Below are 15,724 nucleotides of genomic sequence, written 5' to 3'. Positions count from 1 at the left end.
AACGCTTCAAATAGTGCTCAAATCCGAGTTTTGGAGTGTCTAGGGCGCCCCCGCGAAGTTTGGTGTGCTGTGCTAACACACAATACCGTGCGACGTTTCAAAGCGTTGCGCGGCATTTCAGAAATGCCACGCGGCATTTCAAAAAATTTCAAAAAAATCACTCCACTGCACGAGATTTCAATATACAGCACGACATTTCTCTTTATGTCGCGCCGCGTTTCGGGAAAAAGTTCTAACAGTTGCAAAAAGTTGTCGGCCACGCCTGCAGATGCAATAATTGAAAAAGCGCTTGGCCAGAGTATATTTTTCACATTTGTTTGCCTTTGGGTGCACTCCAAGCATATTTTTGCCTATAAATACACCCCCCCTCTAGTTGAGAAGGACACCCCCTTCAACTCCAAATAAAGTTACTCTGCCATTTTCTAGACTCTCACACACTCTCTCTCTCTCTCAAAATACCCTTATTCTTCTTCTCCTCTTAAGTTCAGTAAACTACTGACTTAGGAGGACCTCCACCTCAAAGCATCCAAACAACCTCACATCCTTCAATCCTCATTCAAGTATTTCAAGTCCAAATCAACTTTCATTTCTCTATCTTCAAGCACATCCAAGCTTCGATCAAAAAGTATAAACAAATTCCTTGAGTTAAACCACGTTTAGCTTTGTGGGGGAGCCGATCGGGCCCTTCTCGGTCTTTCTATACTGAGTTTTGGTCTCAAACAAGCTTTATATTTAAAAAATAAAAAAAAATAGTTTCTGTACTGGATATGTTGCACCGTGCGGCGTTTTACAACTCCGCACGGTGTAGTGTGTTACACCGTGCAATATTTTATTTCTTGTACATATTCCTTCTTATGTTATTCCGTTTACTGCTTTTCTATGCGAGTACATTCCAGAATCAAGTTTCATGTTAAAAGTCATCTTTTTTGTTTTATTAAATCTTTCAACATTTCAAAAAGCTTTTAACATTGTTTTACATGATAAGATGAACAAAATGGCCTCGTAAATCATTTTTCAGAGATTCAAAAAAAAAGTATAAAAAAGTATTTTGCGGACCTATGTTTGTTTTGTCATGTAAAAGCGAACTGATTCTGAAAAGCGTTGACAGGTACACCGCACAGTGGTTTAGTCACACCGTGCGATATATCCGGTCCGTCGCGCGGTATTCCATATGATATTGGCAGACTGCTGTAATGTTGTTATTTCATTTTTTGTACATTACTCATCTATTTCATACTGTACAGTTCACACCACAAACACGTCAATGTGTTATATTAAATCCCATGTCCCTTTCCCGTACGTGTTTTAATCAAAGTTAAGTTTTTCAAACGATATTAAATCCCCCATTAAAAATGTTTAGTAGAGACCGGTCTTTACCGGGCGAGCGGGGTACTTTTCAACAAAACCTTCCCCGTTCGTAACGTGGTTTTCGAACCCAAAGTCTTAATGTTTTCGCTAGATCAAAAGCCTTTTTCTCTCAAACAAACTCTCGGTTTCTCGGATCATCCATCTCAAAAATCCGGGTGGCGACTCTTCAATCACGCCAGGCCGGGGAGCCCACAATATTAGTATACTACACACTCCAGAGTCTTAGAGTATCTCTCTCCCATTCGCTTGTGACTTGCGAGGCTTCAAATCCGTAAGTATTCTCTAAATATGCAGAGTCTTGGTTGGTGGTGCTTAGATTTGTACTTTTGTTAAATGCAGAACCCTAGCTGGTGGTGCTTAGTTTTGTGCTGATTTAGTTGACATTGGTTGGTGTGCTTAAATTTAAAAATATCTGATTTATCTGATTACCGATTAGTGTATTTTGTGTTTGTATATAATGATTAGTAGAACTTTATATTGATTTGGCTTTCTCGTGATTGTATCTATAAAAAATGTTAAGTATTAACTCTTTAAGTGCACATTTTTTTTATTGGTCTTGGGCACTAAAAATCCTTGGGCCAGCCCTGCGTGCCGCAAGGTATTCCGTGTACAACAACCTCAATACCTTTGTCGTCTATATCCACATACACTCCCTTGGGATTTCCGTGACTGTTATCTCCCGGTGCTAGACCCATTGATTTAATTAGGAGTCCCAAAATTACCATTTTAACCAAACCTATCACCACCTCTTTTCCCGGCCCAGACTCTTCACCATCCAGCCCATCTAACAAACCTTACTTTGTTACGGAGCCTTCTGACAGCCCAAAATGCTCTCATGCTGGCCCAACTGTCTTTAAACCTTCTCAAACTCCCCAACTCACACTGCCCAACCCGAACCTTATCCGACCCAAATCTTCGAGGCCCCCCAATTTTGATGTACCCATTTTCTCAATTTTCAAACTCTCTCTCCCTTAAAAGACAACCAACCTCTAACCTAGACGATCCTTCTCACCCAAAGTTACTTCGCCTCTGTGCTCCAAACCCAGAGATTGACCCAAAACCTTCTCATCCCTACAATGCCCCCAACCCTTCTTCCCCTGCAGGCCTTCCCAAAATAGCAATCGCTACATTACCTGGTCGAGGAGCCGCAAAAGTCCTAGCGGTTTCAAGAATAAAGGCATGGCTGATCTTGATTCGATGCTGGTTGAAGTCCTAGTTTCTAGAGTCTCGGATATGGAATCGGAAGCTCCGTCGGTGCCTCACTGCAACCCATCAACAGAAAGGGTTGTAGTGGCTGACCCAAAGCAGCCACCAACTCAATGTTGATGATCAATTGGAATGTGCAGGGGTTGGGGCGACCGCTGACGTTCCAGATCTTACGAGGGTTGTGCTCTACCCATCGTCCCATGGTGGTCTTTATCATGGAAACAAAGAATAAGCAAGCTCTACTTGAAATTTTTTGGAGGAGCCTCATTTCCAGAATAAATGCTACGTTGATCCGAAGGGCACATCTGGGGGACTAGCCTTATGGTGGACAAATGAGGTAGATTTAGATGTTCGCAAAAAATTAAAAAACATTATTAGGGCTGTCGTTACTTGTTTATCCCATAATTTTTCTTTTGTTTCTACTTTTATTTATGCTCCTCCTAAACGGAGTGACATGACTTTGTTCTGGAAAGAATTTGTGAAAATGGGCAAAAAAAGTTCTTTCCTTGGTTATGTGTTGGTGACTTTAATGAAATTGGAGCCAGTTGGGGAGAAAAGGGGGCTACTCTGGGGCATGGCAACCGTGTGGAGAATTTTTAGGCCACTATGTCTGAATGTGCCCTTATGGATTTAGAATTCAAGGGGAATGTTTTTACTTGGATGAACAATCAAATGGGGGAGGCTAACATTTGTGAAAGGATTGATAGAGCTATGGCCAATGTTGAGTAGAGACAACATTTTCCTAAAGCGCGGGTTTTCCATGAAGTGGTTTTGTGTTCTGACCATTACCCCCTGATTCTAAATTGCACCCTTCCTCTAATAAGAGTCCCTAAACTTTTCAAGTTTGAATCCATGTGGTCCACCCACCGCTCCTGTGAAGGAGTCATTTCTGAATCTTGGAATTCACATGTTCATGGGTCCTCTATATTTAGACTCGCCCAAAAGCTTCGTAACTGCAATCAAAGCCTGAAGGACTGGAGTGCGAAGGAATTTGGTAATAATAAATGCAAACTTGAGGCTATCAAATCCCAGCTAACAGTTATCCAAGCTGGCTACCCTTATGATTTTACATGGGGGATATGCACCAGATCAAGGAGATTGAAACTCTCCTTGATAGGGAGGAGATGTATTATCACCAGAGATCACGAGTTAACTGGCTAAGATATGGAGATAGGAATACTTCCTTTTTCCATGCTTCTGTAATCCGAAGGAGGTAACGCAACCAACTTCTGAGATTAAAGGATGATAATGGGGACTGGGCTACTTCTGAGGGGGATATCAACCTACTTCTCCAAGAGTATTTCAACAATCTTTTCCAGGGTAAAGGCAGCAGGAACATGGAGGATGTTCTCTCCACCATCCCTCAAGTGATCTCCCCTTCCATGAACTCTTCCCTTACTGTAGCGATTACAGATGGGGAAATTAAGAGGACTATGTTCCAGTTAGGGCAGTTAGGGGCCCTAAAGGCTCCTGGCACTGATGGATATCCGGGTTTTTCTATCAAACCTATTGGGTACTGTCAATGAAACCACCTTTTCGGCAGTCAAGAGTTTTTTCAACAATGGCTATATCCTGAAAGAGCTGAATCTTCCTAACCTGATCCTCATACCAAAAATTCCTGCTCCTGAAAAGCTCACCCAATTTCGCCCCATCTCTCTGTGAAATCTAAGCCTAAAGATCATTACCAAAATCCTTGCAAACAGAATGAAACTTTTCCTCAACCAAATCATCTCTCCCCAGCAATCAGCCTTCGTTCCTGGGCATCTGATTCAGGACAACATCATTTTAGCCCATGAAGCCTTTCACCAATAAAAAATTAACCGAAAAGGGAAAAATTTTAGTATGGCCATCAGCTTGGATTTCAACAAAGCCTATGATAGAGTGGAATGAGACTTCCTTGAACTCGTTATGGAGAGGATGGGCTTTGACAAAATCTGGATCCATTGGGTTATGCAGTGTGTTTCCACAGTTTTCTATTTTTGCCAATGGGGAAAAGAGAGGTTCTGTGACACCATCCAAGGGACTTAGGCTGGGGGATCCCCTATCCCCTTATTTATTTCTCCGTGTTATTGATGTGCTTTCAAAGATGCTGAACCTAGGAATTTCTAACCACAGACTAGCTGGAATCAAGTTGAAATCAACCTACCCTATTCTTTCCCATCTTTTCATTGGGGATGATGCAATTCTTTTCCTCAAAGCCGATAAGGATGAATGTGCAAAAATTTTGGCCATCTTGGACCTATACAATGTGGCCTCTGGGCAGCTGGTCAACTTCGACAAATCTGGGGTTACTTTCTCGACCAACTCCCCCATTGCGTTAAAAGAAGAAATTTGTAATCTGATCCACGCCTCAGTTGAGAAAAAATGCTAAGTATCTAGGTCTTCCAGCTTTCTAGGGAAGACCAAAAGCAGAAGCATATGATTTCCTGTTAGTGCATGTCCTGCTTAAGCTCCAAGGATGGAAACAAAAGCAACTTACAGTGGCAGGGAAGGAGGTTATGATAAAGCATGTGGTCCAAGCCATTCCAGCCTATGCCATGGCTTGCTTTGTCCTACCCAAAAAGTTTTGTGCTAAGCCAAACTCGTACATTGCTAATTTCTGGTGGGGTGGTAATCCAGAGAGTAAAGGAGTGCATTGGGCAAGTTGGACTCGAGCTACCGAGTCCAAACTAAAGGGAGGCCTTGGATTTCATGATTTTCGAGCTTTCAATATGGCTATGTTAGCAAAACAGGGCTGGAGACTTACCATCAACCCTTATTCTTTCTTGGGTAGGATGATGAAGGGGCTATATGTCACGCCCTCGATTTTTAACATAAGTAACAATACCATTTTAAATACAAATCCTCACAATAGTACATACAATACCCCCAAAATACATTACAGTGTCTGAATCCACAAGTTTGTCCAATCGATACAGTATTCCCAAAAAACAGAGAAAATAATACAATGCAATTTATTTTACGAAGATAGACAAATACTTTCGAAAATAACTTTAGTCTATGATGTCTGCATGCACTCCATACTTTCCATGACTGCACCCCTGTGATGTACCTGAAAATGATAGGTTGAGCTACACTAGCCCAGTAGAGAAATCTATACGCAAGTTATAAGAAAATATAATGAGTCATGCACCTAGAGTGAGTGAATACGACAAGATACCACAAAGAAACATGAGACTTCTGTCACAAACGAGCATACTACAACCAGTGGATCATGATTTCATAGGGGTATTCCTAACATCTCATACGCCAAACTAGAAGCATAAGCTGATTCAAATTACCCTAATTAGACCACAATTTGTCCCCACCCGTCACTTGTCCATGGCTACACAAATACTCCATTCTGCCTCTATCTATATGTATATGTAATGATCACACACCAACAGTAATATGTGAACAACAATATATGTGTACGACGAATACCAAGATGTTAATGACAACGAGTACACCTCTCGGCAGAATAGTACGAACATTCACTAAATTCCCTTTTTGAACATAATCAATTTGTCTTGTATTTCTCAAGTATTAGCCATTTTCTGTTTCAGTACAATTAAGGGCATTTGGGACCCCATGCGTCCACTAAAAACCTTTCATTCTTGTCCGGGCATTTGGGACCCCGTGCGTCCACTAGAATCCTTTCATTCTTGTCCAGGCGTTTGGGACCCCGTGCGTCCACTAGAAACCTTTCATTCTTGTCCGGGCGTTTGGGACCCCGTGTGTCCCATGTTCATTCCGGCATTGCACCATTCAGTGGATCCGTGGCTTTCTTCATATTCGTGGTGTTGTTCTGTTTCTTGTTTCCCATTTCATATTCCTGAATGACCTCATTCTCAACTTATAACCAATCGATATCATCCATACAACATGGCACATGATCTCATTATATCCACTTACCAATTGATCATTAATGTTTCAAAGCACTCCGAAACAATCAACCATACCATAGAATCAACTAGTAGATAAGTATACACATTTCCCCTGTGTATATCGCCACACCCTACACAGCATACTGAACTCATAAGTAACTTTACGACACTCTAACCACTAGCCTCTATACTAGTACCTCATAAAACGAGAGCCCAAGAAGTTTAGGAAGATCTACGGGATGAATCACAAGGATACGAGTTACAACGGTACATTTCGGATCACTAGCCAAACTCACGACTACCCATCATACTCACCACAACGCCTCGTATAACCTATAGTTCACCTAAACATCCTTACGGTATATTTTCCAAATACAACGGTGCTAAGATTACGCTTAACAAGTATCGAGAGATGGGAACGATCAACGAATCATTGGAACCCAAATAATCAAGTTTAGGGATGGTTTAACAATGTTTAGAGTGTGTTAGAAGTGATTGGGGGTCAATACAGTCGACGAATAATCAACAAAGTTCAAAACAATTTTCTGAGCCATTGGTACCAATACCTCAAAAAGTAGGTATCGGTACCAGACCAATCCAGTGAGCAATCAGAGTCAAGGTATCGATACCTTAAAAAGTAGGTATCGGTACCAAAGGTACCAGTACCTCAAAAAAGTGGTATCAGTACCACTACATTACAGTGGGCAATTTTGCAGAAAATCGAGAATGAGCACAAAGTCGAAACCTAATGAACTAAAGCACGATTTAGGCACTTAATCATCATATAAACTCATAACAAGAGCAAGAAATCCCTACCTCAAGTCGAGGATCGAAACCCACGCGATTTTAGCAAGCCCTAGTTCTCCAAACTTCAAAACCAACCGAATACTCCTCCTCTGAGCAAAACCCACGAAATTGAAGCTCAAGACTACGATTGAGGGGTGGAATGGAGGTGGATCTTGGTGGTTTTCCTAGTGGAATTTTGGGTGATAGAGCGAGAGAGTGAGAGAGAGCCGAGAGGGAGCCGAGAGAGAGGTTGGGAGATGAGAGAGAGGGGATTGGGGAATTTTTCTCCCCTACACACACAACCACACATATATATACTCATACAATCACAAATTGCATATGTAACCCTCTACAAACAACCTTCTCACATTGATCCCAAATCAAATAATTCAATAAATCCCCCATTTATTCCAAATTCTAACATTATAAAACCTTTCAACGATTTCCAAAAATACGGGTCTCTACACTGTATTTCCCAAACACTGACTTCTTACATGCCTCAAAAGGGAAGCGTGCCTCCTGGGCTTGGTCCAGTCTTATCCAAGGTAGGGAATTCCTCCATAAGGGAATCAGGTGGCAGGTGGGAAATGGGTCAAATATTTCCTTCTGGAATGATAATTGGATTCATATGGAGAAGGATTTCAATATTCACTCTACCAGACCTCCTGACTGTATTGTGGAAGTGGTTGGTGATCTGATTGACAGCAACACAAAGGCTTGGAAGGAAGATGGGATTCGGTCTCTGGTCTAGAGGGAGGAGGCAGATTTAATCCTGAGCATTCCTATTTCTCAATTGGGCAACATTGACTCTCTGGTATGGCATTACAACTCAAAAGGGTCCTATTCTGTTAAGACTGGGTATCATATTGCTATGGAAGCCGACACAAGACAGTGCTCTAATAGACTGTCCACCTCATTCCAACCACCTGACAAAGTTTGGAAGTTTATTTGGAATCTGAATATCCCTCCAAAACTCAAGCATTTTTGGTGGAAAGCTTGCTGTAACTTCTTGGCTACGAAGGAAAACTTACACAGGAGAAGATGCAATCCCTCCCCAATTTACCCAATTTGTCTTCGGGAGCCTGAGAGCGCTGAGCACCTTCTTTTCTAGTGCGACTGGACCAATGCAGTTTGGTTTGGAAGCAGCTTAAATTACAAAGTGGATTCTTTGGCAATCTTGTCTGTCATGAAGTGGACTATCTCTGTCATGGACCACTTGGATTCAACTATAGATGGGCCTACTTGCATGGGTAAAATCATTTTTCCGGCATGGCAATTATGGAAATCGCGGAATGACTGGGTCTTTAATCATGTACCAATAGATCCATGGGAAACCATGGCTAGAGCAAATTTCGGATGGTCCGAATTCCAAGGAAGTTTGGGGAATCAATAGATCACAAGGCAGCATATGGAGCAAGCTTCTACTGTCACACATTGGGAGTGCCCAGAGGAGGGGTGGGTTATGGCAAATTGCGATGTGGCTCTGAAGAAGGGATCTCCCAAGGCAGCAATTGCAGTGGTGCTTAGGAAGTGTAAAGGCGCAGTGCTGGATGGCTGTTCCTCCTTGGTGAATGCCTCCTCAGCCATCCAAGGAGAGGCTTTAGCAATTCGGTTAGCTCGTCATCTTATCACATCGAATCAGATTCCCCAAGCTATCATTGAAAGCGACAACAAAATGGTCATCAAGTTATGTTCTACAGAAAATGTTCCCCCCCGGGAGTGCGCTGCTTTGGTTAGGTATATTCGACTACTTTCTTCTAATTTTGCTAGGAAGTTTTCTTGGGTGCCTAGGGCCTGTAACAAGGCTTCTCACTGGGTTGCCTCCCACGCTTTCAAGGGTTTTATCCGCTTAGACTAGGTCTCAATTTTTCCTTTTGCTCTTTCCGTTATTTGTAAAGAAGATGCCTCTGTTGAGGCTTTGAGTTAATGAGAATGGCAAACAGTTCAAAAAAAAAAAAAGAGATCCATATTCTCACAAAAGATACTATTTTGTTCTGATTTACTGAATGAGTCTCTCTATCTCTCTCTATCCTCGACTAAATGTATGTAACCCCAAAAATGTGTGATGGAAAGAAGTTTAGGGAACCGCCAAATGAAATCCGTACTCTCACAAAAAGATACTATTCTATTCTGATTTGCTAAATGACTCTATCTCGATCTCCTAAATGTATGTACCCCAAAAATGTGTGGTGGGAAGAAGCTTAGAGAACCACCAAGTGGTGCCCCAAGAGCATTGAGAGAAATAACTAATTGGGCCAGTTTTGCATTTGTGTGCTAATTCTTGTCCACCTTTGATGATCAAAATTATTCATTTTGTAAAAATTAATAACAAAATAGTCAAATCAATCATGCTTTTACATAATTAAAAAGTCTCAACAAGGTCTACCAAAAAAACACATCTATGTTGACCCAGAAATTCCATGGTACCTTCAGATAAGCGATGAGCTAAATAACAACTCTTGGTATAGAAATCCAGAAATCTAGGTAATCACGAAATAGTAACAAAATGGAAAGTGGTGCAGCCATTCCCTAACCAAGAATGCCAAAAGGGGCCATTATACATGATTTCCAAATCCAAACTACCATCATGAATGTGCATCTCTCTATTATTCTGATAATCGGGAGCGAATGGGATTTATAATTAGCCGCAGTTTTTTTGCAAGCAGGCCTCTACTGTCTTTTCCCTAAAGATAAAAAACTACAACTGCAAACAAACAAGAGAAAAACAAAAATTCAAACGCCGATTTGTCACCGGAACATTGTACCTCTCCCTACAGTTCATCCTGGAAATACAAACCGGACAGAATGAGAAAAATTAAAATGATTGATCTTTAATACAGAATTGAATCAAAACAACTTAAAGTAGAGAGAATCCTTACATGTGCAGCCTCATCGGCATCCTTTGTGTCATCGACATCATCATCGTCATCGGCATCGGCGTCATCATCGGCATCCTCAGCCTGGAAAACAGTTTACCACATAATAAGCATTGAAACAAACAAATTAAAAAAGATACACTAAGGTGACAAGTCCATAAGCTTACATCAGAATCTATAGGGTCATCCTTCGATTCCTGAGAAAATCAAATCCAGAAGTAAACAAAAGACAGAAAATGCAGAATTAATATTCACCCAGTAAAATGTTCAGACTCATATAAGCTAGTTATATTTCCCCTCAGGTACTACATCTTGAATATGCAGTAATGCATCTTCAGACCTCGAAATACTAGGGTAGTGTTTGGTCCACTGGATCATTCTGACCTTTGACATGCTAAAAATATTTACAAAGCTCTATATTGCAAATAGAATCACCCATTCACCAATTTAGTGGTATGCCCATTCCACTAGGATGCCAAGGAATAGCCTTTCTAAAATCATTCCATTTTGTAACCAAAATATATTAGGGCAGTGTCTCGTTCACTAGAATGAAGATCCAAAGGTCATTCCCTTGGAAGTCCACCTTAGATTTGCTAACCATTTGCTAACCATTCACCAATTTTAGGTGAATACCCATCCCATTGGGAGGCCAAGGAATGACCCTAAAAAATCATTCCACCAAACCAAACACTACCAATGAGCATTACCATTTCTCGGGGCCAGTTTCCCAAAAAAAGCCAAATTGGCTTTTTGTTTAGTCCTTATTAAAAAAAAAATCGCATTTGTTATTTTTGTGTCAAACTTTTGTGGATTATTGGTTTATCTCGATTAGAGGAATCAGAAAAGTAAAAAATTATGACTTGTACCCAATTTCTTTTTGAAAGAATCCAAGAAAATCCCAAAATGTCCAAAAAGTAAGGTTTTTTTTTTTGGGGAAATTGGCCCTCAAATATCATGAATATTAGTCATGTACAACCAAAAAAATGTACCTCTGCCTCGTTCTTCTTCTCTGCCTCATCAAATGCCGTCTTCTCGGCCTGCAGAATAATATAATAATCTCAAAAACTGACATATAGGGGGAACTTTCAAAAATGTGCTTTTAAGGGAAAAAAGGTCAACATACATCCTTGTGTTTGCCCCATGTTTCCTCTGCCAGTGTTTTGGCATATTCCGGATCATCACAAATCAAGACATTGTCAAACAAGGTTCCAGATTTAACCTGACAAAAGAACATGCACCTTACTCAGCCATAGTCCAAATTTTCCTATACAAATAAAACTTGGAAGGGCAAAAATCGAAATACCTGCCACAACTCAATGCCCACATATTTCAAGCTTGGGAAAACGTAGATATTAGGATCATCCTTAAAATCTGCATGTCGCAGTAATTGCAGAAGTCAGTTAACACGAAACATAAAGATGAGAGTTGAGATAACATGGAAAGCCTTCAAAAGACAGACAACCACCTGGGTTGGCAATCATAGGTGCCTTCCACTTTCCCTTGTAGTTGGGATTCTTAATTTTCTGCAAAAATGAAATTGACATAAGATGGGTACTCAATCATATGAAATTACTTAAATCAAGAACTCGACAAACCTTTTGTTTCCATGGACCCTTGTACTCAGGATTAGCCATTGTGGGGGCTGTCCACTCGCCATCTTCCTCATCATCCCAGTCCTCAGGCTGAAATTGCAAGCCATGTCCACTCAGTAAAATTTTCCTAATTCCTGGTATATAATATTCGACAGGAAATTGTAAACACATACCTTTTTGGCATCAGGATCTGGTATCTCCTTTGGGATGTCATCGTATCCCTGTGAAGACAATAAAACAGTACAACTAAGTTTCTAAGCTGTCAAATAAACTTAGGGATAAACAAGGACGAGCTGGTATTAAATTGTTTATTACCTCTGGCTTCGTATCTTCAGGATCAGGAATATATTCCTTGTCATCCCAATCTTCAGGCTGCCATCATTAAAGATGTGGCAAATAAAAAAACATTGAATTTATAAAATGTTAAACTCACAAGTATCCAGGCGTAACAAATTACCTTCTTGGCCTCTGGGTCCTTGATTTCCTTTGGCGGTAGAAGGTCCCAATCAGAGTATAAGCTACCAGTTCGCTTCTCCTCATTGTCAATAAGGATGCTGTAGGTGGCATCCGGGCGGAGGATAAATGTATAGACATGAGTCAGCTGGTCTGTCTCACAAGGAACATCCTTCTTGATCAAGTGATTTGTTTCATTGTACGTAAGAATGGCATGGACTTTCTTGGTGCTGTAGCCACAGATATCTGGACCAAACATGATGCTGCATACAACCGTATGATATAAGAAGTCAGACATTTAACAGAGATAACAATATTCTAGAAAGTAAACTGAAAAAGTGTGTTACCTATATGGGGTATCACCACCGAATTTCTTTTGATCAATTCCACTGCTAATCAACTTCATGTAGCCACCACCGCAGTCAAGCTTCTGTTCATGCTTAACAGAAAACTGGAAAACTAAGGTCTTATCCTTGTTACTGAATTCAGGGTACTCAGCAGATATAGCGTAGAACCTGTAGTCTTCACTGGTCTGGATGCCTGCATCAGGAATTGAAGAGACAAATCAAGTAAACATCTGAAACTCAGAGAGAGAGAGAGAGAGAGAGAGAGAGAGAGAGAGAGAGAGAGAGAGAGAGAGAGAGAGAGAGAGACCCGCCTCTCTTTATAAAACGACCATAAAAAGATTTCTACAGTGTGACAGAGAGATTACTACAAGTTAGAAGGTACCTTTATCATCAGCATCTCCATGCCATTTACCAGAAGTGTAGTTCCACTCCCCAGCAATGTTCTCATCTTTCTTCCAGTCAGATTTCACCCACCGACTTTCCCAACCATCTTGACAGTAAACCAGAGAGTAATTATCACATAGCAGCAACAAATAACTATTTAGCATCTGACAGTAAACACTAGTTTCAAAGAAAGAATGGGCAGAAAAAAGGATCGTTCAAAGAAATTATCTCCTCCACTTTATCTTTTGATGTTTTGCACTATTTACGTTGTGTTACGGGAGACATTTGTTCTACTTATATGATACTTCTGTTGATATGCTTCCTAGCTTTGCGGGTTGTGCAAGGCATACTGCTTTACTATACCTTGCCATGCGGGTTGTGCACGGTTTTCCTCATTATCCCATCAGTTGTGCAGGGGAGCACGCACTTTTCTTTTCTTATTTTCTTTTCCTTCTTTGTTTCCTGGGATATGCCTCTTGTAAACAACTACATTCGTTTAACCTCTTTTTTATATTTCAAGCTAATTTACCCCAAAAGAAAAAAGAAGAAGAAAGTAACTCAACCGTAAAAGCGAAAGGCTACAAGAACCTATCTCCTGTTTCTGCATGATGAACTTTTTGGTTATTGATCGCACTTTTCTCGTATATCGATATGTGTCGATATCAGCTGGGCGATATCAGTAAATGCGTACACACAAGTATACATATTGTTATTGGGGTGCTTAGAGAGCATATGCACACCTAGATCACAGTCTAATCCTACAAGCCAAAAGAAACTAGATGGAATGAAATTGTTTAGAGTTTAAAATAGCATTCCAATAAGTGTAGTCCACACAGCTGTGGATTTCTTACTTGTACAGTTATTCAGGTACATAAATACAGAGGACTAAGCAGTCCGTCACTTACAAAGATAAGTGAACAAAATCCACAATTACGTTTAATTATTTCAGTTCTTCAATTCTCTTTCCGAAATTCATTTTCCAGAAAACAAGGAAATCTTATTTGGTTCATGGGTTTCAATACTTGTTTCCAAATCTCTTTTGCAGAAACCATCACAAATATTTTTCATATTCTCAAAAAACATTCCAATTTCCACCCAAAATTTGGCTAATCTAAAAACACTCTGGATACTGCAACTGACGGGAGCGACGTCCAAATTGGAATTACTACTACATAACGTCTGGAGATGCCTACACTACACTGCACTGGGTTCCTCGCTGTTTAAACACCCAGATTAGAACAAATAACCAAGCACTCCATTAATCAATTACACATGCCCACAAGTCAAAAGGAACAAAAATGAATAAAGATTGTCTACAAGTGATTTCTATAACTTCCACGTAATTTGCATCACGAAATACACAACAGAAACATCTCATTCGGAACCGCGAGTATATCCTGAATTAAAAACAGATCTATCACACGAATTGCAAGTTACCAATTCGACCTAATCAGATCCACAAGATGAATGTAACTACAATGCCGATCATCAACAAGGAAGATCGAACTCAACATCTATACAATAGAAATGCAAGTGAAAGAAAATAAGCAAGCAAGGATAAAAACATGATTTAGAGAAAGAGAGAGTACCGGTAAAACGTTCTTCGAAGAAGACTTCGGCCGACGCGATCGCTAGGAGAGAGAGGGCAATGAGAGAGAGAAGAGTAGGGTTTCGTCTCTCCGTCGCCATGGCTCTAGAGAGAGAGAGAGAGAACTGTTGGAGTGAGAGAGAGAGAGAGAGGAGACTGTGCTAATATATAGGAAGATCCGTTTTTGCGTGGGGATTTTTTTAACAGTGCATCTATAGTGCTGAGAATATACGAATCAGAAAATGACACGTGTGTTTGAGTGTCATGGATTTGACGTGGCGGAGGTTAATTGGATGAATGCTCGAATTGGAGGGATTCGTACTGCACGACATCTGGCCTGGCTTGGTTGGGGATTTCACGTCATTTGGCCGTGGGATTTTTTTTTCCATCATAAAACAAAGTCATTGCTATTCGCAGCCCTTACTATCCACAGTTGATTGCTACTTACAACCTATTACCTTATAAGAATTTGCTACCTACAACCAACAAAATATCCCTAATCTTCCCATTTTACCCTTCTATACCTACAACCCACGAAATATATACACCCCACAACACTTCTATACCTACAAACCCTCCTTCCCCCCCCCCCGTTTTTCTCTACCTCAGGCCCTCTCTCTCTGCCATTCATCAGTCTGCCACTAGCCCTCATTACCGCCACCACCCACCACACCAAACCCACCCCCTCTCACTAGTCATCACTCCTAGCACCAAACCCACCCCGTCTCTCTCTCTTTGTCTTCTCCCATTTCTTCTTCTCCCTAGTCACCACCACAACATCACTCCCACCACACCACAACAGCAGCATAGCTTTGAGGCGAAGGAGATGTAAGAGAAGAGCACAACACGCCGGTATCACCAATGATTTCGAAGTTCAACATCGGTAAAAAATTTACACTTGTTACGCGATTGCTTGACGATTTCCTAGTCCTAAATTAATGGATTGCCCCAAGCGTAGGGTGGAGACCGACGTAGCATAATATCCGGTAAGTCCAGAGTCAAATCCACAGAGACAATGACGTGTGCTGACTAAAAACTCTGGGTGTTACCGATTAAACTGGCTCTTAGAGAGCCACCCCTTGTCGATTGATTAAGATTAACTAAAACCTAAAAATTAATTGTACTTCGGTCGTAAGATTCATAGCACTCGCAACTGGCCCGAACTTATCTACTCCAATCGGTGTTCTTTAAAACGTTTGATTTTAGACTGAAAAAGATACCCCGCAAGATGCGAACTCTTATGGTCGTCGTTTACCCA

The 15,724-nt window shown here is 40.9% G+C and overlaps 1 protein-coding gene across 5 annotated transcripts in view; it reads right to left on the bottom strand.

Moving 5' to 3' along the window:
- Positions 1-14,647, bottom strand: part of LOC131325631 (calreticulin) — a 43,633-nt gene extending 28,986 nt beyond the window's left edge. For 2 of the 5 annotated variants that reach the window (XM_058357969.1, XM_058357973.1), the window contains exons 1-11: positions 14,468-14,632; positions 12,877-12,984; positions 12,495-12,687; positions 12,152-12,410; positions 12,010-12,066; positions 11,868-11,915; positions 11,698-11,784; positions 11,568-11,625; positions 11,406-11,473; positions 11,226-11,321; positions 11,092-11,139 (exon numbers count right to left, since the gene is read on the bottom strand). In XM_058357969.1, coding sequence (XP_058213952.1) covers positions 11,092-11,139; positions 11,226-11,321; positions 11,406-11,473; positions 11,568-11,625; positions 11,698-11,784; positions 11,868-11,915; positions 12,010-12,066; positions 12,152-12,410; positions 12,495-12,687; positions 12,877-12,984; positions 14,468-14,567 — 1,122 coding nt within the window. In that variant the 5' untranslated portion in view covers positions 14,568-14,632. Of the gene's footprint in view, positions 1-9,667; positions 10,010-10,105; positions 10,187-10,269; positions 10,300-11,091; positions 11,140-11,225; positions 11,322-11,405; positions 11,474-11,567; positions 11,626-11,697; positions 11,785-11,867; positions 11,916-12,009; positions 12,067-12,151; positions 12,411-12,494; positions 12,688-12,876; positions 12,985-14,467 lie in introns of those variants that run through there. The other 3 variants (XM_058357968.1, XM_058357971.1, XM_058357974.1) reach the window with 3 other exon arrangements.
- Between the last annotated feature and the right edge of the window lie 1,077 nt (positions 14,648-15,724).

This window comes from Rhododendron vialii, chromosome 5a (assembly GCF_030253575.1).
Source record: "Rhododendron vialii isolate Sample 1 chromosome 5a, ASM3025357v1".
Lineage (NCBI taxonomy): Eukaryota > Viridiplantae > Streptophyta > Magnoliopsida > Ericales > Ericaceae > Rhododendron > Rhododendron vialii.
This window is presented reverse-complemented; position numbering and strand designations above follow the sequence as displayed.